At 51.6% G+C, this 23,663-nt stretch overlaps 7 protein-coding genes across 7 annotated transcripts; 4 read left to right on the top strand and 3 right to left on the bottom strand.

Annotated features, from left to right (window-relative positions):
- Positions 1-677: 677 nt before the first annotated feature.
- On the top strand, positions 678-2,915 carry TrAtP1_001550 (uncharacterized protein; the record flags this gene model as incomplete). Its single annotated transcript, XM_014085978.2, has 4 exons — positions 678-832; positions 954-1,032; positions 1,440-1,634; positions 1,701-2,915. 4 exons carry the CDS (start codon positions 678-680, stop codon positions 2,913-2,915), a joined length of 1,644 nt encoding a protein of 547 aa, XP_013941453.1.
- A 1,065-nt stretch (positions 2,916-3,980) lies between these two features.
- On the top strand, positions 3,981-4,804 carry TrAtP1_001549 (uncharacterized protein; the record flags this gene model as incomplete). The annotated part of the gene is made up of 6 exons (XM_066111043.1): positions 3,981-4,048; positions 4,114-4,151; positions 4,223-4,238; positions 4,303-4,390; positions 4,478-4,540; positions 4,646-4,804. 6 exons carry the CDS (start codon positions 3,981-3,983, stop codon positions 4,802-4,804), a joined length of 432 nt encoding a protein of 143 aa, XP_065967116.1.
- Positions 4,805-5,256: 452 nt separating this feature from the next.
- Positions 5,257-6,009, bottom strand: TrAtP1_001548 (uncharacterized protein; the record flags this gene model as incomplete). Its single annotated transcript, XM_014085979.2, has 1 exon — positions 5,257-6,009. One exon carries the CDS (start codon positions 6,007-6,009, stop codon positions 5,257-5,259), a length of 753 nt encoding a protein of 250 aa, XP_013941454.2.
- A 2,238-nt stretch (positions 6,010-8,247) lies between these two features.
- TrAtP1_001547 (uncharacterized protein) lies at positions 8,248-8,589 on the bottom strand (the record flags this gene model as incomplete). Its single annotated transcript, XM_066111042.1, has 1 exon — positions 8,248-8,589. The coding sequence occupies one exon, from the start codon at positions 8,587-8,589 to the stop codon at positions 8,248-8,250; it is 342 nt and encodes a 113-aa protein (XP_065967115.1).
- A 2,686-nt stretch (positions 8,590-11,275) lies between these two features.
- On the bottom strand, positions 11,276-11,479 carry TrAtP1_001546 (uncharacterized protein; the record flags this gene model as incomplete). Its single annotated transcript, XM_066111041.1, has 1 exon — positions 11,276-11,479. One exon carries the CDS (start codon positions 11,477-11,479, stop codon positions 11,276-11,278), a length of 204 nt encoding a protein of 67 aa, XP_065967114.1.
- A 392-nt stretch (positions 11,480-11,871) lies between these two features.
- On the top strand, positions 11,872-12,345 carry TrAtP1_001545 (uncharacterized protein; the record flags this gene model as incomplete). Its single annotated transcript, XM_066111040.1, has 1 exon — positions 11,872-12,345. The coding sequence occupies one exon, from the start codon at positions 11,872-11,874 to the stop codon at positions 12,343-12,345; it is 474 nt and encodes a 157-aa protein (XP_065967113.1).
- Positions 12,346-17,827: 5,482 nt separating this feature from the next.
- Positions 17,828-18,331, top strand: TrAtP1_001544 (uncharacterized protein; the record flags this gene model as incomplete). Its single annotated transcript, XM_066111039.1, has 1 exon — positions 17,828-18,331. One exon carries the CDS (start codon positions 17,828-17,830, stop codon positions 18,329-18,331), a length of 504 nt encoding a protein of 167 aa, XP_065967112.1.
- Between the last annotated feature and the right edge of the window lie 5,332 nt (positions 18,332-23,663).

Genomic DNA, 23,663 nt, shown 5'->3' with positions numbered 1-23,663 from the left:
TCATAAGGCTGCACTGCTGTGGAATTAAACCCTGGCGGTTCTTGGACGCTGAGCCGGCCAATCAGCGCCCGCCATCGCTGCAGCCCAGGTGTCACTTCAGCGAGCGCTCGGGCTCTGGCCAACGCAGCTCGGTCACTGTACAGCGCACACGCCGGCCCAACAGCCAGATTCGCCCGTTGCCCAGCGCGCCGCAGCGGTTCCGGGTACCTGTACATACATGCACGGCCAGCTGCCCCTCCCTCCCGCGCGTGCCTTCCCTCCGGACTTGCTCTCTGCTAACTTTGTTGTACTCGACTTTGTAAGGGGGGAGCAATAATTACATCGCGATACTCCTCCAGACCATACCTCTTCCTCCTCGCTTCACCTTTTCTCGTTTTCCCTTCCCCACGCTCCTGTGCCGCGCCTTAGCCTCGCCTTCTGCACCGCTGCCCACGCCCGTCGCCAATTCCTTACATCATCAATAGCGCGAGCCGAAATCTGCGATCCCGCGATCCTGTGGCTGGTGCTCGCTTTCTCCTGAGCAAAGGAAAAAAAAAAGAAGAGGAAAAGCACCCACCTCTAGCAGAGAAAAGAAACAGTCTCCATCATCGCTATTCACGCTGGCGACCCCTCGAATTCGCATCTCGCCTCGCTGGCCTTCTGCCTGTCCGCAAACCCTGTCGAATCCCTAGCCAAAGATGGACGAAGCGCAAGTTCTGCCGCCGCCACCGATCGAGCCCATCTCTCGACCAAGCTCGACGTCAACCTCTGCATCTGCCAATGTGCAGCAACTGCCCGGCATTGCCTCCCTTGCAGCAAGCAACGCGGCCGCTGAAGCCCCGCAGCAGCAGAGGTATTACATCTGCATCTACATTGGAAGCCGCACAATGCCTTGTTCGCTGGCTGCGTCCACGCCGCGTGGCGAGCTGGCCGGCATTATATGTTGTTTTGACGCTGACTTTCGCATCCCTTAGACCACCTCCAATTCCTCAGCCTCAGATGTATCATGGCGTCTCCCCTGCTGCGACGAGCGGCGGCAACAACGGCAACATGGTAAGCTTGCAATCTTCCTTCTCTTTCCGTCCTCTTCCCTGGCCCTCTTGTCTTTCCATCTCAATCTATCGCATGGCGCCGGCTCTGTTGCGCCTCCAGTTACCAAAAACTGCCGAGCCAACAGCGGGCCAATTGGAGTCGCCATATTCCAACTTTTACCATTCTTATCTCATATCACCCCAATCACGTGGCTTATCGCAAGAAATTTCTGCGCTAAGCCGCGCTGGTGCCCCGGCTTATCCTTGTCTTATCGGGCGACCGGGGGCCCAGAAATTTTTTTTTCAGTTCCGTCATCCTTATCGATCATGATAATATTTATCGGCCGCGCTCCCTAATCGATTCCCTAATCGCATCCCTATCTCCCAGCACTAGCCGGCATCATGATGGCAACTAATGGATCAACGCAGCCGGTCTGCCAAAACTGCGGAACGTCAACAACGCCATTATGGCGACGTGACGAGTTTGGCTCCGTCCTTTGCAATGCATGTGGACTTTTCCTGAAGCTGCACGGACGGCCGCGACCGATATCCCTCAAGACAGACGTTATCAAGAGCCGGAACCGTGTCAAGACGATGCGCCCAGATCTTGCTCCCAAGAGAAAGGTTAGTGACACGTCGGCGCGCGTGGTGCATCGCACCCTTTTGCTAACGATATCGCCCAACCTGTAGCAGCAGCATCAACAACATGGACATGGCTTCCCTATGTCGACAGATCCCAACAGCGCCGAGAACACTGCGGCGCAAGCAATTCGACGAGCGCAAAAGGCGAATGGAGAGGGCCCCAACTCACCCATCTCCCGCACCGGCACCCCTTCCATGTACAACCATGGTCTACCTTCTTTCATGGTGGACGACCCGTCTCAAACAGGTGTCGGTGGTTTCAATGGTGGAGAGGGACGTGCCGTCTCGCCAATGAATGGAGACCGTGGCCTCGACTCTCCGCAAACGCAAGAACAACTCATTGCAAATAATTCTAGTTTGAAAACTAGAGTCAGAGAGCTCGAGTTTATCAATGAACTATTCCGAGGTCGTCTCAGCCAGCTTGAGCAGCAAGAAGCCGCTGCCTCTGAAGCTCTCAGGGGCCAAGAAGTCGCTGGTGTCGAGCATACCCAGCTGCGAGCTCAGTTAGACGTCAGCAGGGAAACCGAAAATCAACTCCGAGGTCAACTTGAAGAGAGTCACCGAAGAGAAAACATCCTCAAGCGACGCCTGGACGACCTAGAGCTTGAGCTAAGGGCCGTTAAGGAAGCTCTAAATGAGGCAGACATGAGGCCCTATAAAAGAGCACGTACTATAGACTCTGACGAGGCTGTCAAGGCCGAAGCGGCTGATGCCCTGGCTGCAGTCGCAGTTGCCGTTGCCCCAGAGCTAATGGTTGATGCTCATATGGCAGAAGTGCCTGCTGCAGAGCCCGTTGTTGAAGCACACGAAGGGCTTCCTTCTGGCATCTCAATGGATGACGCCGCCGATATTGACACTTCCGCCATTGCAGAGCCTACCGTCGAGCCATCTGTAGAAATGGCTACAGAACTGGCTGCAGAAACGGCTCCTGCAGACGCAGCGGAGACAGTTGCAGAAATAGCTACAGAAACGGTTCCAGAGACAGTTCCAGAGACAGTTCCAGAGGCAACTGCCGAACCAATCACGGAGATGGCTGCAGAGCCAACGGCTGAGGCAGAGACTGAGACTGCTGCCGAACCTGCTGCTGAGCCTACTGCTGAGCCTACTGCCGAGCCTACTACGGAGCCTGCTCCAGAGCCTGTTGCCGAAGCTACAATTGAGATGGACTCAGCTCCAGAGGCATCCGAGCCCGTCATGGCAGATACAGACAAAGCTACTCCAGAGCTAGAGGGTGCTGCCGCTCCCGCAGAAGTCGCCGCTTAGTATCCGTTCTTGTCGACTGCACCATTACTGCAGACCTAGGGCTCTGGGCCCAATACTCTTATCCATTAACAATAATCCTTCTTTCTGTTCTTTTCATTTTGCCCTAGGACGCGGCGGCGGCGGATGCGTGGTATATGTTGACGATTCTTGCTCATTTTAATACCCTTGTACGAAACCCGATTTGATGGCTGTCAACGGTGATGCACAGAAGAGAGCGCATCAACCCCGGTTATTCATTTCGCGGTGCCGAAACGACGAAAATAAATGCCTTGGCGTTATGGTCTTTTGTTGTCGCAACTCTTTTTTTATTCCCTCTTCTTTAACCCCCCCAAAATTTTAATAAACGACCCAGGTCGGCTTTAATATAGGCGAAAACAGTTGGAGATGGTCGATACCCTCGGTTTGGCTTTAGACAATGCTACACAGCAATGTGATTGGCAAGGTAAAGTCCAGATTCTAGGAGTAGTAGGAGGGAAAAGCCTCGGGGCATCGATAAAAGGCAGGAGCGGCTGGCTAGTGTGTTGCGAAAATGAAAAAGTTGAACTTGATATTCCCAACAAATAGAATTACCTATTTTTGCGCCTTTTCTTTATATTGCCATTTGCGTGTTAATGTTAATGTCTCTATCACTACTTCAATTACTTGGTTTCCCTTGATTATTGATTCATTCGAAAAGAGCACAAGTGCATAACGTACACCTCAGTCCTCAAGTAACCGCCAGGAGGCCGCCGGATGTGCCAGGTGCGTGTCAGGTGCGGCCAACGTCCGTTGTTTACTTCACCTTTGAATAGTTCAGAGAAATTTCAGCAAGCAGACGGAAAGGGCGGACTAACCCTAACCCGGAACACAAAGAGGAGATATTTCCTCTTGAATCATCCCTCTCTACAACCGCCGCTCTTTTCTCTGCAAAGCCATCGCATATCGCATCTTTAGCATTGTGAGGAGCTCTTGCTATCAAGCCGATGCTAGGTACTTAGCGCCCGCTGACGATACACTACTACTAGTCTACCCCACTATTTTATCCCTACAAGCATACAGTGTGTCTTCAACACCGACAGTATCACCATGGAGTCCGCAGAAGCCCCCTTCAGACGCATAGTTGCAGGCAAGACGATAGGCCGTGCTCAACGACGGTAAGCTTCATGCCTTTATCTGCTCTTCATGAATAAAGCAGGTACTGATACTTTTTATACAATAGCCATCGGAAAATTCTTCGAGACACCATCCATGGAATTAGTATGTTTTCGTCTTCGTTTCCTCTTGTCTCGGAGATACTTTTGACATGAAATACTAACATGGAACTATAGCAAAGCCAACTATCCGGTAATAACGCCACTCTGTGTTACATGCTGAGATTTTCATATTTACTCACACTCATTGATTACAGACGTTTGGCTCGTCGCGGCGGAGTCAAACGCATCTCAGCGACCATATACGACGAGACTAGAAAAGCAATGAAGCAGTATCTTGAGGAGGTGAGATGCAACAGCGTTGCGTTGCGTTGCTTTGCTTTGCTTTACTTCTTGTGTCAACTAACTTTGCCTTCTTCACTCTTTTGTTAGATCATACGCGACGCCGTGACCTATGTGGAGCACCGCAATGCCAAGACAGTCACTGTCCACGATGTATGTAACCTCGTGTTTTTCTACTGATTACCGTTTAATGCTCAAAGGGAAAGAAAGAGGGGGGGAAAAGGACGAAGGAAGTGCTAACTACTGTGAACATTCCAGATCTTGCATAGTCTCCATCGCCGTGGGCGCACCCTCTATGGCTTCGATCCAGTGACCATGACAGTGCCCAAGAGCCGGGAGGACCAGGATTTCCAAAGGCGCCAGCGGAGTAGACGACCTCTCTATCGCGCTGATAGAATCACTCTCGATACTCGCTGATTTTTACCAGCTTCCTGATATTTGTTTTCACGTGTTATATTGTTTTCAACATATGGTGGAATGTCTCTTTTCTTTCGAGCACGTTTGATAGTCCCAGTCGTTTCATGACGGACAATGACAGCAACGAGCAATGATACACAACACTAGCAACGAGGCGCGGTGATTTAGCAAGTCAGAATCTTTTTTTCCAAGGAAATAGAAAGATGTCAGCAAAGACAAGGCTTTGTGTGTATATTAGATGATAATACATAATGGAAAGGCCTGGCGCTATAATAATCAAGACTGCAAGACGCAAATGTATAAACAAGGGGTATCTCAAACAAAAGAATGTTCCACCATATATATCCCAACCTCTAATCCTCTCTAGAACCTATACAGCTCCTCCAGGGATAGCTGACTGATATCTCCTCTCTCTCGCTCTGCTCCCAGCTCCTTCAGCACGTCAGATGCCATCACCTCTTCTTCTTCTTGCTCGACTCCCATTCCTCCAGCGCCTTCTCCAGAGCCTTGGCGGCACGCACTTCATCTCGACGAAACGCTCCGTTGAAGAAGGCTGGCAGCAGCATGGTGCTATTAGCATGCTCCTGTGCAAATCCCACCTCGGCATCTTTCCCGCAGCGATCTTTGACAATGCGGATGGCGCCGTCGAGGAGGTCTCGACCGATCCCCTTTCCTCGGTAGCGAAGGCGAGTCGTCCAGGCTCGGATGACGCCCTTGCCCCCACGGAAGCTCACGCTCCTGCTCCTGATTCTGCGCCTGCCGCCAATGGACGACACGGGGGAGAAGCGAGGCTCGAGTCTGAGAATGAGGGCTCCGATTAAAGCGCCGCCGTAGCGAGCACCGATGACGAGGTCTCCCTCGATGCTTTCGGGGCCCTCGAGCCATGACCACCGCATGTCTTCTGCTAGTTTCGCGTAGCCTTCTGTGGAGTAGCGTATAGCTGTGAGATAAATCATGGCTATGCCGCAGGAGAGCAGGAGAGCCAGGCTAGGATCCCCAGACGAGGGCACATAGGCCCATCGAGAGACGCCAGCCCATGTGGCGAACAGGAGCGTCAAGCACAGCGGGTGGAGAACCAGAGACCGGGCCGCTCGCTGCTTCATCTGGGCGATGGAGTCGGCAATGAGGTTCAGGCCTGCGACCTTGTCGTCGTACGTGAGCAGCGGCTCGAGAGACAGCGGGGGGAACGTCGGCGAGAGGGTCATTGTAGTAGGCGGCGTCAGCGTCGGAGGCGGAGTGAAAGTCGGAGAAGGAGGTCGAGGAGCTGAGGGGCGAAGGGGATGGCGGGAATGGGAACTGGTGGTGTGAGTAGGGCTCGAGATGTGGTGTCGGTGCGTGGGAGGAGATGGGCGAGGAGGGTGCGCTTGCGCTGAGAGCTAGATTTGCGCGGAGGAATGTGAAGAATGCTGCGATTTGATTAGCAAAATCAGAAGTGTCTTGTAAGCTGAAGAAGATGGAGCTGTTTGAATATTACAGGTATTTTATAGGTATTTTATAGGTATTTGAAATTGGCAACGTGGAAAAAGATTGTGGGGAGTAGAGCTCAAAGCTTTGAGGAGCTGTGAAGCTTCCTGGAGCTATACGCTGAAGAGATGCTGACAAAAATGGCGGGGGAGTGGGAAAATTTTTTTGAGGGACATTGAAGCAAGATGCTTGTTGCGCTCCTCGAATCTTGAAGAGAATATTTGTGTATTATATCAAAGAATGCAAGAATTGAGGATGAACAGAAGAAGAGAAAAAGAAAATCAAGTCTTACCTGCACTGGTCCTCAGGCCTTGCACGATATTAACTCTGTCCACCACAGGGACAGATCCGTAGTTGGCGAGATCCAGCTCGCGCACACCACCCACGAAACGATGTGCTTCCTCCATATTATACCATGCGGCGGGAGATTACCACCTCCCTAATCCAGGATAATGTTCTGCCGTTTGTAATGCTGAAGCTTTGAATTAAGCACTCAAACTGCCGCGGGAATGCCTTTTACCCGCTGTATAAAGGGTCCTTTTCCAGAAGCGCGAAAGCTCTCTTTTCTCGATTTAGCCGCAGCACTTGGCGGGCGATCCAAAGGATGTAGCGCAAAAAGAGTAAAGAGGGAAACAAGAAGATTTATGCACACAGCAGCAGATATAGAGAGAGATAAACAGGGAGTAATATAAAAGAAGAAACAAGCCAGAGAGAAAAGGAATTATGGAGATCAGATAAGGTTGGGGGGGGCTCCAGGCCTGGCGCAAGCTCTAGAGAGGAAGAGGTGGTGCGGATAAGTGTGTCTTGTAAATATTCGTTGTGGAACAAGGTGTAAACGCTTGCGAGATGGGTGGGCGGCGATAGATGAGATGTGACAGGCGCCTATGCTAGGTAGGGCGAGCAAATATGTATATAAATAATCAAAGTGATACAAAAGGGGATCAACAAGGTTAAAACAAGTTGCTTGTTTCAGGAATCCCCAAACGCGAGAGAAAACAGAGTAGTGAGGCAAGCTTAAATAGCAACAGCAAACATGAGCAGATGCAGAAGACAAGTGGGAAGATTGAAGTAAAAAAGGGGGGAGAGGAGCCAGATCTGGAGGCGGGGGGGCTCAAGGATTGATAAAGGAAAAAAAAAACCTTTCTTTCCCCTTACAAGATCTACATCATCTGCTCCGGATGTACGCCAGAGCTATCAGGTCTATCTATTATTGGTTGGGAGAGCCCGTCGACGAACCAACACGCAGAATTTTGGCTCATGTAAGAAAGAAGGAAAAACCTTGTAACCCGTATGCGTATGCAGGCCAAAAAGCAAGCGAGGCGAGGCGAGGCGAGACGGGGACAAGGGCCCTGGCAAAGCTCGGCTCCATGTGCTGGAGCTGCCTCCCATGGCGTCGTCTGCTCTGCAAAACTTGACTCGTCCTTGTTTGTTCGCAAAGAGATTCAGATACAACCGCATCGAGCAACATCCACTCAAGAGCTAGCAATTAGAAAAAAACCGATACAAGCGGTTTTGCCCGTCGAAATGTCCGCGTGCTAATAGTGCGTGTGTAAAAGCGGGTGGTGGCTTGAGACCTTTCTCTGGCCTCCACACAAAACTCTGTAGCAAATGGAGCTGAGCTAAGGCTGTTGAGCAGCTGGTGGCGTGAGCTGGTTGGCCATGCTGCTGCTTGTTAGCTGATTGCCAGAGCAATCGTTTTGGCCAAGCACAGGCAAAGATGCCACATGCCGTTAGTGGTGCTTGAACTGTGGAGGAGGCATTTGAGGTGGTGGAGATGGGATCAGGAGGAGAGAGCAGACGATCAAACAGCAAAGCAGTGCTAGCAGAATAGTGCTGTAGAGAGCACTTGGAAGATCAAGGTGCTGCAGTTGCTGTTGCTTGGCTGCTGCAGCAGTGCCTCAGGTACAGGGCTTATCTTATCTAGGTCCCCACAGCATCCCAATTCTTTCCTTCCTGCCTTTTGGATCCCTCACAATTCTTCAAATCTTCAAATGCCCACGAATTTTCGTCAAATCGCTCTTTCGTGCTCGCATGCGGCCAGGCGTATCCACGGCACTAAGAACAAACCCTTGCTGGAGAACCTCAAACAAACCTGGGGTTTCAAACCCAGCCGCCTCTCTCCACCAGGGACCCAGCCAGACTAGCGATCCCAAGCGCCAAAATTCATGCCTCGAGGCCATGGTCTGGGCCCCCAGTTCGCTGGGCTGGAGGGCACGCGATAAGCCAGGCCAAAGAAAGAAAAGGAAAAACTCCTCATGCGCGTCCAATAGATTCAATGAGGCGTCGACCAACAGCAGTAGCAGTAATTTGCACGCCACCATTTGCAGCTGCTCCTCTCGCCTGGCCCTGTCTGCGAATTCGAACTCATGGGCACATCTTCAGGGTTATCAGAGACGCCAAGATTGACAGCTATCGGGGTCCAAATTGCGCAAATCAAGCTACAGATGGAGCGATGAAGATAACGCAGGCCGGGTGAATTGGACGCCCAGTGTGCACCACACCATGATTTAGCATTGCATATACTTGCTCATGCCCGCATGCATGTATGCAGGTGTGCAGAGACCTGACGCCTTCGGTGAATGAATGAGTGGCCGGCATCTCTTCCTCTTATCCGCCATCTTTATCAGAACGAAACCGCCATCTCTAACTGGCCCGCATCTAATACGACCTGCAAACCAACCTTGATACGCATCCCCGAGTACCATGTACATGTATATACAGAACCAACACAACCTGCCGTGCATGTTCGAAGGATCATATCCCCCTCTTGTGCTTCAAACGTTTGCTTTATCAGGGTTGGATACATCCCGCCGCGGCCCACTCACAACACTGCAAGATAAAGAGCTGAACGAATCAGCAAACATACCGGGCACTCGCCCAAAGAATGACTTGATGTATCACATCACCCACATGCCCGTTCCCGAGGGCGCGGGTAACGCTCACTGACACTAGGTATTAGCCATTATTCTCTCATCACTAGACTAGTATTCGTGCTAGCTATTTGGCATGAGAAGAACTACCATGTGATGTGATATAGCGGCACAGACTATCAACACCGAAATCAAAGCCAGTCATCACTCAAATCCTTCGGTAACCCGGCCACTTAAGCTATCAAGCTAGCATCGCCCCCCATCTTCTGCGGCAACGTTTTCTAACAAAGGGATCCTCCCCTCAAAAAGAAGAGCAAGGGTGGCCGATCCACTGCTGACGTACAGAGCGTACGCGTCCGAATCGACAGCACCGACGATTTTCGTATTTGAGTAACTGAGGCCGCTTCGTTTTGATGCCAAGACGGTTTGAACGGAACTTGGAGACGCGATGGTGATGTTGAGTCAAGATTTTCGGAATCATCTGGCCGTGAGAACCGGTAGTGATCCAACGGATTACGGAAACAGGTTCCCAGTGATAGATGGATAAGCGGCTTTGTGTTTACCCAGTGTCCACCTTGATACGTCAGATCGGCGGCACCATTAGCTGCAGCTTCTAGAGCTTTCACTCAAGCGTTTCCAGGTATCCATTCACCGAAGCATCCCGCTTTCCCCGCCCTAGGGTTCGATACTTGTTTCATGGTACAGACCTGTCCTCGAGTCCATACGCGCCTTTACGTCGGGGTTGAGAGGCTTTCATTTTAACATTCACCCTTACTACAGAAAACGATAAGGCCTGGCCGAACCTTTTCTCCCCTTCACAAACAACCGCGAGTGGGAGATGATGCATATGATGGAAATATTTTGCATGTAAACATCAGGGCAGAAGAATATCTCAGAGGTTTCACGTGTATACAAATGTTGATGAATGCAATTCGATAGTCTCACTGTCCATATGCTACGCATACATGGAAAGAGAAAGAAGGGTCAAGGCTCTTCCCAATAAGGTCTTAATCTTTGACTCTGGCATCTTTTCTCGGTATACTACTCTGATGCCTGGTTGACGGCGATTACAAATGACGCCATCGCTCCTCTCACATCAAAGAAAGCTAGCTCGCTTTCATCGCAGGGAAGCAGAGACATTGAGCTTTTATCTATCAGTGTTACTTTCGGCTAAATGGCGGTCACGATAAGAAGTGACAGCGAAATGCCACCCAAGAGGCAGCAGAATTATGCGATAACTCGTGCTCGCTGGGATGGCCATTTCTAACCTGGGGTTGGCAAGGAATCCAATGATTACAAAGGTATTCATAATGCGGAAGAGCAAAACTGTCCAAAAACGAAGGTCTAGGCTCTGCAGCCAGGATCCGGTTGCTTTCGGGTAGTCTTCGGCGTTGTACGGGAATATCAACGAACAATATGTGCACGAGTGGGCAGACTTGATATGAACAAGAATGAAACATCTCATCGTATTGCAAAAATTCTACCAGTAAGTCCCTTGTTCTGCCCCCGTGCCTCTGGGCCTGTTTCTGCTTCTTATTCTACTTGAGGCTGTCTGCATCTATCCGGACAACTGGAGATTTACAGATGTTACCACAAAGCAAAAGATGTTTGCTGCGTTGTTGCTTACTACCTATGGTACAAGTATTGCTTAACAGCATGCCCATAAAAAGTCGTCGATCGACGTCACTATTTCCCCCCACGTCTTAAGAAAAAGGCAGAAAAGGGAGAGCAAAAAGGCAAAAACCAGCGAGATTATGGGTCACTTGCTGCGATGGAGTAAACGAGTTCCGATTTACAGCCTAGTCAGCCAACTGCCGTGGAAGGGCGCGCCACACAAGGCGTACTGTACAAGCAAACATGGTCGAGAATACATGGATCCCACGGCCAGCTTCTTGTTCTTAAAATAACACACAAGCGTCTTACCACGGCTCAGAAACAGAGGCAAAGAAGCAGTAGCAGCATCCCAAATACAGTCATACCCTTTTTTTTTTTTTCTCATCACATCCCTCGAGCGGGCCAACATCTACTCCGCTGGATCGCTCAATCTCGCCAGCCATGAAAGTCACAGGAGTAAGCGTCTTACCTAAAGGCGGAGTGGAATCAGAATTAAGGTTGCTTACCACTAACAAAAACCGTCTTACCCCAGATCTGGGTCTACCCTATCAAAGGACTTTGCGGTATCCCGCTCCACAACGCTCGCCTTGGCCCTGAAGGAGTGCAGTATGATAGACGGTTCATGCTCTTCAAGGTGAAGGAGAATGGGGATTTGCAGAAGCTGCAGCTTGATAGGTTTCCCGCGTGCAGCCGCTTCGTCCCAGAGCTTGTAGGCGACGATATTCATGTTCGATACATGCCTCCAGAGGTGCCGCTGGTGCCATGGTGCCCGGAGCAGAGCGTCGTTCTTCGTGTGCCCCTGGATCCCAACTTATCGGGCCTCGACAAGCAAGTGATTAACCTTCATCAAGCACTGGTCAATGCTTACCGCATGGGAGATTCGTTTGACAAGTGGTTCACTGCTTGCTTCGGTTTCGAGACCATCTTCTTCTACATTGGCGACGAGCGTCGTCCAGTCCTCGGAACCAACTCACCAAGAAGCCAGCCGATGGTTGCTGCTGCGCCCCTACCCAAGGCTGGCTCCCCTATCTGTACAGCTACATATGGGGCGGGTACAACTACGTATGGGGTGGACGAGATCAACGCCAGGCCGAGCCAGACTGGCTGGCCTTTGCCGACATGGCCGCCTATCTCGTCGTGACGGAGAAATCGCTCCGCAACGTCAATGCGCGCTTCTCCAACACCGACAACGCCGTGGACATTGTCAAATTCCGTCCCAACGTCGTGGTGGACGGCGAGGTCGATTTCGACGAGGACTTTTGGGCCGAGCTGTCCATCGGCGGCCGCCCCGTCCTCGCCCTGACCAAGCTGTGCGACCGGTGCACCTCGCTCAACGTGGACTACGACACGGGGCGCTTTGGCGAGGGCGAAAAGGGCACGCTGCTCAAGAAGCTGATGGCGGATCGGCGGGTCGACAGGGGCGCCAAATGGGAGCCCGTCTTTGGCAAATACGCCTTCTTGGTCGACGGCCTGGATGGCGCTGACGTCTCGGTCGGCGACGAGGTGGCTGTGACGAGGAGGACGGCTGAGCGGCCGGCGGCTGACTGGGCGTACACGGATAAGACTATTGCCCGCTTCTACCGTTATTCGTGAAGCCTGAATCAAAAAGTCGTGGCATTTGACTGTGAGCGATAGTATCGCCTTTCTAGAGCGTCTTGAGCCTATGCCAAGCTCTCTCTCCCCTCCTTATTTACAAGCAAGTATATCCCATCTGCGTAAACCACTACAAATTCAGAAATCAGAGTAAATTGTGTGTTACCAAGAAGAAGGGAGAAAAAAAAAGAAGAAGATTAGTTTAGATGCCGCAGCCCGCTTCGGCAAAAAAACTCATCTTTGTGTACCAAAGCACACAAAAAAGATGATCTCGCACCAAGACGGATCTCTGTGCTACATACGGGCCGTTATTTCTCGGGTTTGCAGCATCTGTGCTTTTAGGACGCGCAAATGAAGTAAGAAAGGGGGGGGACGGAAAGAAGGAAAATGAAGGATGAAAGAGAGAAAAAAGGAGAAGAGACAAAAACAAAGATTGGATCATATTCCTCTCCCTCTTTCTTTGGTGAACACACAATAAAAAGTAAACCATACATGCTTGGGGGGGCTTTTTTTTATTTTTATTTATATTTTTTTAATTACCAATCAAAAGCGATGTAAATGCTCAACTATAACTATACATATCATACCAGCAGAGGATTTCTTCTGCTGCCTTGCGACTTGCTTCATCTTTATGGCACATGTTCATAAATGAGCTCCGCTTTCGACTAGCTTCAAAGGGTGAATGATGCACGAGAGAGAATCACGAGCCAAGTCGTCTAGGTAAAGACATGTAATTGACAATCCAGTTATATATCCTAATTCTATGTGCCATGCTCACACATTCATGTGGGGGTTTCCTTGCCTTACGGCAGCCAATCTATCTGTAGGTAGGTACGTGAGCCAGCCTCGTCCATCCATCTAAATCTCAAAACAGCGCAGGCCAATGAGTAGAAGAGAGAACCATACCATCCAAAATATCCAAAATACCCAAAATAACAAAGCAAACCCAGACCAATAACGTAAAGACAAAGCCAAAAACAAACACAAGAAGAAAAATCCATCGTATGCTTGGAGCCAAAACAAGAGAGAGAAAAGAGACATGACCTCTAGTTGGAGACAAATGGCAGACAATCCTGGTATGCAACAAAGGTCCCAATAAACGCTTGTAAATGAAGAGCGCCAAAGAAAGACGAGTTGCTCAAGGATGGGGATAGGCGGTCAAGACAAAGGAAAGAAAACGAGTAGCAGTGAAAGTCATGATGATTCGTGAGAATCGTATCTGTCTAGAAGCATTTCCACAGAAGTGAGTGCTTCGAAAAACGTAATAAAGTCGTCATAAGAGGTCGCGATCAAGATGTTGCTCCATCCCAAACAGCAACGTGGGCAGGTGTAATCACGACTGGCCTTCCCAGTGGGCCTGCCATGGGATTGACCAATCGTTTAGTTGATACTCTGGTGTAAATTGTAGCCTTGTAGTCAGCTTAAGCAGCCTGGGTACAAGGGCGACACAAGTGAAGCTTGCAATAAGTGCACTCATAGATGGCCCAGTGAGGGCCCGAACGGCAGTGCTGGCAAACCCACTCTACAAGAGTGTTGTCAGATTTGATCATGACAAAGGAATGAGCACAAGAGTTTGCCATTGCTGCGGAGGACTGTCGTTGAGCCGTGTTGGCGGTTGTTGGTATTGAGTTGAGAGAAGCTAGTTGGGTATCTGTCAAAGATGGAAATCTCAGACAGATTCGAGTCTTGAGCCACTGCTAATACGAAGAGCAGTATGAATCCGAATAAAGTGAAAAAATAGTGACGTTTGGTCAAGGTGACTAGTGCAAGTGGGCGAAATAGAGTGTTTGATATGAGTTGTCAGCAGCAGTGGCGGCTGACAGGAGAGGAAGGCGTTTCTTTTAAGTTTTTGGTTGGTACTGGAAGTATTTCCTGAGACGTTGAGCGTTCAATAAATGTTGAGTGTAAATAATCAGAGTTGTATGTATGAGGAGTGAATGGTTGAGTGGTAAAGATGTGATGAAGGCTGAGTAAAGGGCGTGAATTGGGCGTTTTATATATCGAATCTCTGCGCTTTTCAGAAATCTCACGGATCGGTTAACCACCCCGGCAAGAGAATGTAGTGACAAGGTAGTGTGTTAAACTGTCCCGCCTGTGTTTGCCCTCGTGCTAGCGGAATCCAGGTTTGATCAGTTGCTACTCGGTTTTCAGGGTTTAGAGTAGAGTCCAAGGCGGACGACGGGAGAAGCCAGATGCCGGGAAGCACAAGACCGGGCCAGAGCCCCCCTGCAAGCCCTTGGCAAGGGGGTGTGTTGTGTCTTTTGACTGTCGACGGGGCGTACAGTAGAGGCGGGCGTGAGTTATCGAATCAATCCGGGGCCGGATGCCGATAAAGAGGCTCCGTGGGTGGCGATTCCGCCCAGGTGATGAGCAACGACGGGGGTTCAAAAATAGAACAGGGTCAACGTCTATTGCTTGATGCTTGATGCTACGTGCAGGCCCTCGCGGGTAGAAGTGACGGGGGTCTGGCCAAGCGGGTGCCGACAGCCTGGTGCAACGCCGGAGCCAGCTCCGGTGGTGAGAAAGTGCCGAGATTGGTTCTAGAAACAACGGCGAAGATGCGGGTAACGCGGTTGGCCACAAACGATGGAATCAACCAACGGCAACAGAAACTTGAAGAGCCACAGCGGCCTCGAAGTGAAGTGATTGATAATGGCTGGGTTTGGACGGTCCTCGGTTTCTATAGGCTGTGTTGACGTCTCTGTCTTTGCCGTCCACAATTGCTGACGAAGGAGCGAGTATCGTGATGAAGACGAGCAAGGATTATGATTATCAAGGAGGGATGACGCATAGAGGGGTCGAAAACGATCAAGGGTCAAGCAAGAGGATGGTGAAAGGATGAAAGAAGGACAGAGCAGAAGAGAGATGAAGAGGACGAAGAAAAGAGAGAGAGAGAGTGACCAAGAGGCCGATGCAAGGGAGGCGCAACTCCAAAGTACTAGTACAAACGTCAAGTTCTTGTACCCAACGGGCCCGGCCCTGTTCAGAGGGAGGCTACGGCGTGCAGCATGCACGGCTACCGAAGCCATCTGCCAGAGGTACATGCGGTACATGCAGGCGCAACAGATGGCGGCGCAACAGATGGCGGCGCTATACATGCAAGGTACGCCGCGTGCCGCGTACCTCCCGAGTACCTCCCGAGTACCTCTGGGCGCCATGGCTGTTCACGATCCAGCCTGAGGCAGCAAAGGGCGATGAACAGAGGCAATGCCGATTTCAACTTCATCTCCCTCACGACGAGGCAACCAGCATGCGGCACCAGGCATGCAGCGTCAAGTCTCCAAGTCTCGGCGCTGTCTCCATCGCCGACTCCGACATCAGAAGTAGAGATGCTCACCCTTTGACCATGCAAGTCCATCTCTCTCCATCTCAGAACCTGGAAACCAACGGCGACCCGGTGGGATGGGAATCAGATCACCACGCCCGCACAGCCCTCCTGCAGCCTGGCCCTGGCTCTTGGTCCAGCCCTCGAGTTTTGACGACGCAAACGCAGATAATCTCGCTGGTCACGCTCCAGCTGCCTGGCCGCGGGCGATTCAAGCCGGCAAGGGCCTGGCAGCTACTACGACTTGTACTACTGCTAGCACACAGAGCCGCAGCTGGCATAAACATGCCAAAACATGCCAAAACAGCCAGGGACCCCAGTCCGTCAACGTCGGCTGAAAAAAAGAAGGGCAGTAGGGAAAGCCCATCGTCATCGTGGCTGAACCGAGCATACTACTACTGCTGCTAGCATTACGACAGCTGGAGCTACTTCGTACCTACTCACGCTACTCACTACTAGCAGGACCCCTCGTCTCCGAGCTGACCCGCCAACGCCGTCCATGGATCACTCTCTTACGCCAGAGAGGGTCTGACCTGGCCTGGGAGACACGGGAGCGCGGGTTCCCACTCCTGGGACCTGTCTCTTGGGTCAAGGACGCTACGGCATACTTGATCAAGAGCTAAACTGCGCCGACGGAGAGCTTGAGCCGGCCTCGTAGGGCGATTGCTTGGCACACACGTTTGATGCATACGAGGCCGGCATAGACTTGATGCCTGTGGCTGTGGCCATGGCTCGAGACAGGCCGATTCATGCTGCATCAAGCTGCGCAGCTGCGTGTTTGACCTCCTGAGCGTGTGAACCGACACGCAAATGCTACTGGTAGCAATCCGGTACATCCAAGGGCCAACCGGCGCAAGTAGCAGCAATGTGCTGTGCCAAGTATAGCAGCCAATCGACCATGCCAAAACATGATGTTCATGACGGCCAATTTCAAATAAATCAAATGTACGAGTACCGTACATACATAATATGTAGCCCTACCGCATGGGGCAGTCCAAACGAAGAGTCCCACGCCCAGGCCGGTTTCGACGCACTTTTCCAAGACGGGACCACCATACGCCCAAGGCCAGAGTGCGTGCGACGGCCAAGTGAGACGGACGGGTGGGCAGTCACACACGTCTGCCGATGATGTGTCGTGGCTCTCTTCTGTTTGGTGCCTCAGCCAAATCGCCGCTTCGGCCGGGCTGGCGTGGGGCCTGTCGGATGGTGTTCATTTAGGGCTCCCAGTGGAGTCGCCCTCAAATTCAGACAGACAGGGCTTCGCGTGTGTCAGCGCCTTCTGCAGCCGACGCTCGAGGCCGATGGGGACTGACGGCCAGCCCTTGGAACAGGACCGAAAACACGGAGCAAGATGAAGCCGCCAGCACGTCTGCTGAAGCAGCCCGGATTGAGTCAGGCGGCCATGGATCGGGGTGTTTTGGCGCTCTGCCAAAGGCCATATAGACACATCATGGCAGAAAGGACTTGACACTAAAACGGCTGGATGGGCTGACGATCTGCCTGCAGCCATTTAGAAAACAAGGCTCCTCACGCCTACATTAGCTGCTCGCATGCATGCACGCCTTGGAACGAGGTACATGTGTTGGGTACTCGAACGCCTGCAGTAGCAGTTGGGTACCAAATGCAGACCAAATGCAGATGCACTGCTTTCCAGCGCCTTGCATGCCCCGTGCGGCTGCAGCAGGTTCGGCTCATAAACCGGCTTCCAGGCATGGAGCAAGGCCAAATACGACGCCATCTTGATCTCCTGCTCTGGGGCGCAGCTGTCGTGGCAGGTGTCTGTGAGCATCTGGTGGCTTGCATCCGACCCAGGCACGCAAAATGAAGATTGCAGAGGTACACGCCGGCTAGAGTAGCGGATGGCCAAACGCAGTAATTTCGAGTGGCATTGACCAATAAGCGCGCATCGCCTACCTCGCTTCTCGACCGATGTACATGTACCGTGGACTCCCTGTCGTGCCTCGGCGCAACGGCCGGGCGAGGCAAAGTACTCGTACATGTACCTACGCACTACTGGTAGTAGTACACACTACACTACAGCGCTTGCCACGCCTCGGAAGATCTCGACCCAGACCCCACGAGACTGCTGCACGGCTTGCAGAAGCTCGATGCAGGCCGCTCACCGATATGCAGCCCAGAGCCTAATGCGACCGAGGCATGTACCTGTACGCTGGCAGTCTTGTTTTCTCTTCTCGACCAGCTCGTCTGCCGCAGCTCCCTACTGTGGCTAGTACATCCGCGGCGTTGGCGGTCCATGCAGACGAGGTCGTTTTGGGCACAACTCGCAGCGAGACCAGTACCTTCTTGGAAATGCCCAGCCTCGCCATAGGCTATTGCGTATCCCGTATAGGTATTCATATGATTTGCTACCAGCAAGTTGCCCGTCACCCTGCTGCTGTAGAGCGAGACGACCGGCATGCCAGCAAATGGATCGGCCAAGCTGGGCCTGGGATGCATGGGACTCAGTCTGGGCCGGTCCGTACTGCTGCCAGCAGCCCGCATCCGAGGCCAAATCGGGGAGATGCAATCATCTTGTTCATACTGATTTGCCGGCTGCCTGGGGTTCTGCCACGGTATCGTCTCAGGGTGCTGTCTCAGACCGTGGGATTTCCCCTCCCTCAATACGGATATCAAGATGGCGGGAAGCGTTCTGGCTTTTAAGACACCCCATGGCCTGCTGAGAATTGCCTGATGCGCCCATGCCATGCACACCACCTACGACATCCGTATAGTTATCGACGCTGACATGTACGAAACGGCAAGTATTAGGCACTTACCTAGTCCGTGGTAGTGATGCTGGGTACCTGCGGGACGAGGCATGCTTGAAGGTGACCATCAACCGTTTGATGACCAGGACTCGCTTGCTCGCGAAACAAGCAACGGGCGAGAAAAGAAGAGAGAAGAGAGGCAAGAAGAGAAACGTGCAGAAACAGAGACACGGCCATCCGGGTTCTTGCGTCTCGTTCCCGCGGTTCCCCCCGGGCACATATCGGGGAAATAGAGGGCTATGCCAGCTTTCTAGTGCTATTGTAATCCTCGGCACAAGGCGCACCACTCCTACTTTATATGAGGTAGGTACCTGGCAGCAGTAGTGCAATTCGAAACATTTGATGATATAACTTGGCTATTAGGAGGGCGGGTATAAGCCTGCGCCCGAGGCCAATTGCTGTGGGCAGATCCGTATTCTGCTCAGGCAACATGAGTGGACAGCTTTGAGTCGCGTGTATCTGTCGCGCGCTCTGTAGCACTGATGGTATCGTCTAAACGATGAAATGTTCAAGGGTGTTAGTATTTGTATCTATTTTTGTATGGTATTCGGGTCCTTCTCCGTACAGTAACAAGCTTTGCGAGCGAAGAGACAGGGTTCGCTGTTCTGTTTCCGTATCGGAGCGCCTCGGCAAGCTGCCGCTAGGGCCCCGTTTTACTCCGTTACGGCTGCTCCCTTCTTTTGGCTACTTTCTAGAAACTGCAATACATGCCTAATTTGGCTCACTCCCCAAAAAATCTCACCACCAAAAGAAAAGAGGAAGAAAAAAAAAAGCAAAGAGAGGAAAGAAAAGGAGGAAACAAATTCGCGAAATAGGCTATGAATTTGTAAAGTCCTATTTAGGAAAAGTGAGATGATGAAGAGCATGATTTGATAAACTTGGGAATAGTAGTAGGAAATAATTAGTTGAGCTAATCTGTTGGCTCTTTCCTTCTCATCGCAGCCAGTCACTCCTTCCTTCCCTTCATCGCAGTCACTTACTCCTTATCCATACCGCCCTTCTTCTCCTCCTCTCAAACGCTCTCTCTCTCTCTCTCTTCCATCCTTTCTACTTCTCTACGTCTTGGCATCTTCATGCTCATGCTCGTGCTTCATGCTCATGCTCACCCTCGCCATTAGCGCACTCTCACCCATTCTTTGATACATGCACCCATTTCTCCGTCAGCATCGAGTAGATACTGTACAGTACGTGTCTCGCAGACTGCGCTTTGGCCGCCTCCCAGCATTGTGGCCAGTTATTTCCTCTGCCAATCAACAAAGTTCCCCCCGCACAGCATGCGCCGTTGACAAACACTCCGGCGCCCCTGTCCAGCTACACTGCCATTAGCCAGACCAGGGATCCCTGGCGTTAAAAAAGACCAATCGATATGCAGTATGCAGCCATGTACTGTACCTGGCACCTACTTGGGTCGCAGCAGTAAGTACATACATGTATACTGTAACACTACGGGCACATCTCGATGATTGCAGCTTCAGACTAACACCGGCATAGGCGAAATGCTCACTCCCTTGGCCCTCCATTGCGTACGCAGTACGGGGTGCGGCAAACCAAGCTGCATAATTCATCTTGCTGAATGACGCCTCAACGGGAGCGCCCTCCAGTGGCTGCCAACCCAGCCGCCATCTACGATTCGAGCCGCCGCTGGTCGACCGGCTAGCGAGCTCTCGACGCAGTAGCCGCTGCCGCTATTCATGCTCTCACCTCCACGTCAACTTCTTGGCCGCGGGCATCAGCTTGCGCTACGTTGCATCATCCGAGTCGTGTTTGGCCTCTGTTTGGGCTTCGAATGAATCAGACATCTGTGTTGTAGGAAGGCGCGCGCCCTGTCCATCTCTTGTTTCCTCAATGGAGCGAACACGTTTCGCAGCCAGCACATGCATGCAATATCGGCTCATTGACTGTGCCTGAGCTGCCATTGGGCCTTTGTGCCCACCCCGCCCATCTCATTCCTCCATGGTGCAATGTAGCCCTCTCTCTATCCATACGATTCTAGCTATGCAGAGCTCAAACACGGCTTGTTGTTCTTGCATGCAGGATATTTGAGCTATTTGCGCGGTCGATATGTGACTGCCCTGCTGATTCGTCTTTCATTGGAAGACTTGGGTATTGCATATCCCTGCCTACGCGAAATGTGCGGCCGGCTTGTATTTTGGGTGCCGCATCCGAGCGAATCATTGCATTACAGCCATCCATACACATAGTCCAACTTACCTGTCCCGAGGGCTATGCCACGTCGAGCAAGCGACATGTCGTCTTCTCCAGCGGATGATTCAAAAAACTCGCCACGGCAAGATAACAAAAGAGCCATCGACTGGCACATCCATAACAAGGCTTAACAAGGCTTTTTCACTCGTTGCAGGGCCAGACTTGCTTGGCGGATGACCGGAAGTCAATCCCGGCAGCACCAAGCGTTGGATCGTAGAGGCATAAGCGGCTGGTCATTCGAAGCGATTGGTTGCAGCATTGGCCACCTGCTTAAAGGCTACAGGGCTACATCGATTAACCTTGCATTCATCTCTCTAAAGCTCCTAGCCTGGCAGGCACCAGGATAGCTGCAGGTAATGCAAGCATCAGTCCAGATTTCACATACGAATGCCATGGCGCGATTCGTTGAAACACGTAGCCAAAGTGTTTTGGACTTGATCCGATACTACAGCGACTTACAAGTGTTGACGGGGAATAAAGGGGGGCTGAAGGCGGCCAAGACCAGTGACACCGCCACTGCTGTTGTATGGACCTGCTGCTCTCCACATTCCTCTTCGTGTCACTCTCCCCGAAGCCTCTCGTGCCTCTCATGCCTCTGGGCCATGTGCTCCTTTATACAGAGTACAGTCTAACAAATGTGTTGTACGAACCTTTACGAGGCAGCATAAGCTCACTAATACGGCCATATCCGGGATATAGCAGACATTGACTCTCATGGACGATTTTGCTTTCAATACATATGCGAAGTGCCCAACTCCTATATTCTAGTACTACTACCGCCATGTCAATACATACACGCCAACAAAAATGGCCGCAAGGATCCTCATGGGTCATTTCTGGAAGCGACATATGTCGGCGATCTGGCCATTGAAGCACTTAAATCCGGTTGGCTCAAGCTATTTCGCGCTTAACAAAAGCTTAGATGAGCGGGTTTACTACTGTGTACCTATCCCCGTCCAGCTTACCATAGAGCCCGGCTATCGGCTGACAGGGCAGGGCCTTATCGCTGTGTTGTGAGCAACGCAGCGGCGTACGGATCTTGCTTTTGGGGCACTGGATGAAACCATTCTTCCAGGCTCTGGCTGATAAAGATGGGCTTTCCAGGCTATGCTTCTCCTCTGTCCTTACCCGCACTAGGATATCATCATGTGATTCTTGTCATGGGAGATGACTCTCTCGCCCGTTTTATACGGACAGCACTTCCCGGCTATCGTTCGGAACCGCATTACCCGCTCTTCGCTCTAAAAGAAAGACTTCGCCTTTTCTTCACATTACAAGTACAAGCGGATGCAGATCTGGGACCCAGAGCGCGGTACGCCTCGTCGGGCGCTGCTACTAATTGGGCCCACACCTCCCGAAACCTCGAGGACGTGAGCCCTGTAACGAGGCATTCATCCGACGGCGGCGCATGAGCAGTTGAAAGGGGTGATTTGGGAGTCGGCGACAATACAAGTATGCTTGCTCATATCGAGATGTGGCGTCTCTAGCCAGTATGATATTTGACCCCTTACACCATTACTTCGGCCTCGCGCGCCCTTTCCTCATTTGACGACTGGACATTTCGTTCCGCGACATGCACGGTATAGAACAGCCGAGGAAAGATGGGAAACTCACGCTGTAAAGTTTTCGAGACCAAGAGCGGGTATGAACTATCCGGAGCTCATCTGAGCGGCACAAGTTTGAGCTCTGTGTCTCCACGCCGTCTAAGGCGACTGTGGGGGGAAAAGTGTCAATAGAGTCATCCTGAACGCCGAGTTTTCTAGAACACTGCGTGTGGGGAATTTTATTATTAGACATATTCCAATGGCTTCCGACTAGCCGCTCCTCCTCCGACTAGCACAGCTGCTCGCCGATACCCCTTGTTCACTGCGCCGCATGCTCGGCGATACAGCAGATGAGGACTGGAGACCAACGCGTCTTACGATAAACAGCTAGCTATAGCTGAGCTTGCCCGAGGTCTGGTTTCTTCGCTGATATCGCCGTGACGTAGTGGTCATCCATCATGCGACAGGGTCTTGGCGAGAATCCCTTCCTCGCAACTCATTTACTCCCTACGGATTCTGCACCTCCACGGGAACAATCATCTATAGTATATCATATACCTGCCTGCCATATGCCTCTCTTGACAATTCAGACAAGGCAATACATAGTGCTTACCCTTCCGGAAACAGTGCAGTCGTGAGATCTTTGGCCTTGGAGCCACAAGGCTTAGAAGATCCATAGTTTGCTTACTTGAACCGTCAGCAGGATGAGAGTAACGTTGAATACCACGTGCTCGGTCCTACCAACACCACTTTCACCTTTGCAACGAACACGATGCCGGCAAAACTTGTACGAGCAGTGCAGCATCTCCGCAGTACCCGCACCTACTGCATGAACCCTCCCTGGGCGGGAGCTCCGGATTCCTGGATTCCTGTAATAACAGGATTCCTGTCATTTATACTCTAGCTTGGCCGTGTCACGCTGCCCATTTACCAGCACCGCTGCGCCGGCACGCTAGACAGGGGCCTGAGCCAGCTAGTGCGCCTCTTCCCGAGCCCAAGATTCTGGTTCTGGGTCGGTCATTTGTCACTGATCAGTGGCAGATACTGCCGTCTCTGGACATGAGACGGTTCGCCTACTGGGATTCTTTGGCCCGAGCGCGTCGTCGAGGCCGCCGTCTTTACCACATCTGGGCGTCTTAAACGTCTGCCTAGATGACGATTTCGACACGATGGTACATGGACAATGCCCGGCCAAGCTAGGATTCGTTTCAAACTGCAGGGGTGTTGGTGTTTGTTGTGTTTGGATATGAGTTGTGATTCGCTTGTGGCGGCTGATTACGGTCAATGCCAATTACTAATGTCACGCCAACATGAGGCTATGGAATCACCGCTTTTCATGATTACGAGACGACTGCTTGTTGTACCAACATGTAATGGGACAAGTTGGAGACAAAGCAAACGCGGGTACAGCGATTACGCCAACCGCGTGGTTAAAGTAATCAGCTATCCCACATACTAATACCTAGGTTTCGAAAC

The sequence above is a fragment of the Trichoderma atroviride genome, chromosome 1 (genome assembly GCF_020647795.1).
Source record: "Trichoderma atroviride chromosome 1, complete sequence".
NCBI lineage: Eukaryota > Fungi > Ascomycota > Sordariomycetes > Hypocreales > Hypocreaceae > Trichoderma > Trichoderma atroviride.
This window is presented reverse-complemented; position numbering and strand designations above follow the sequence as displayed.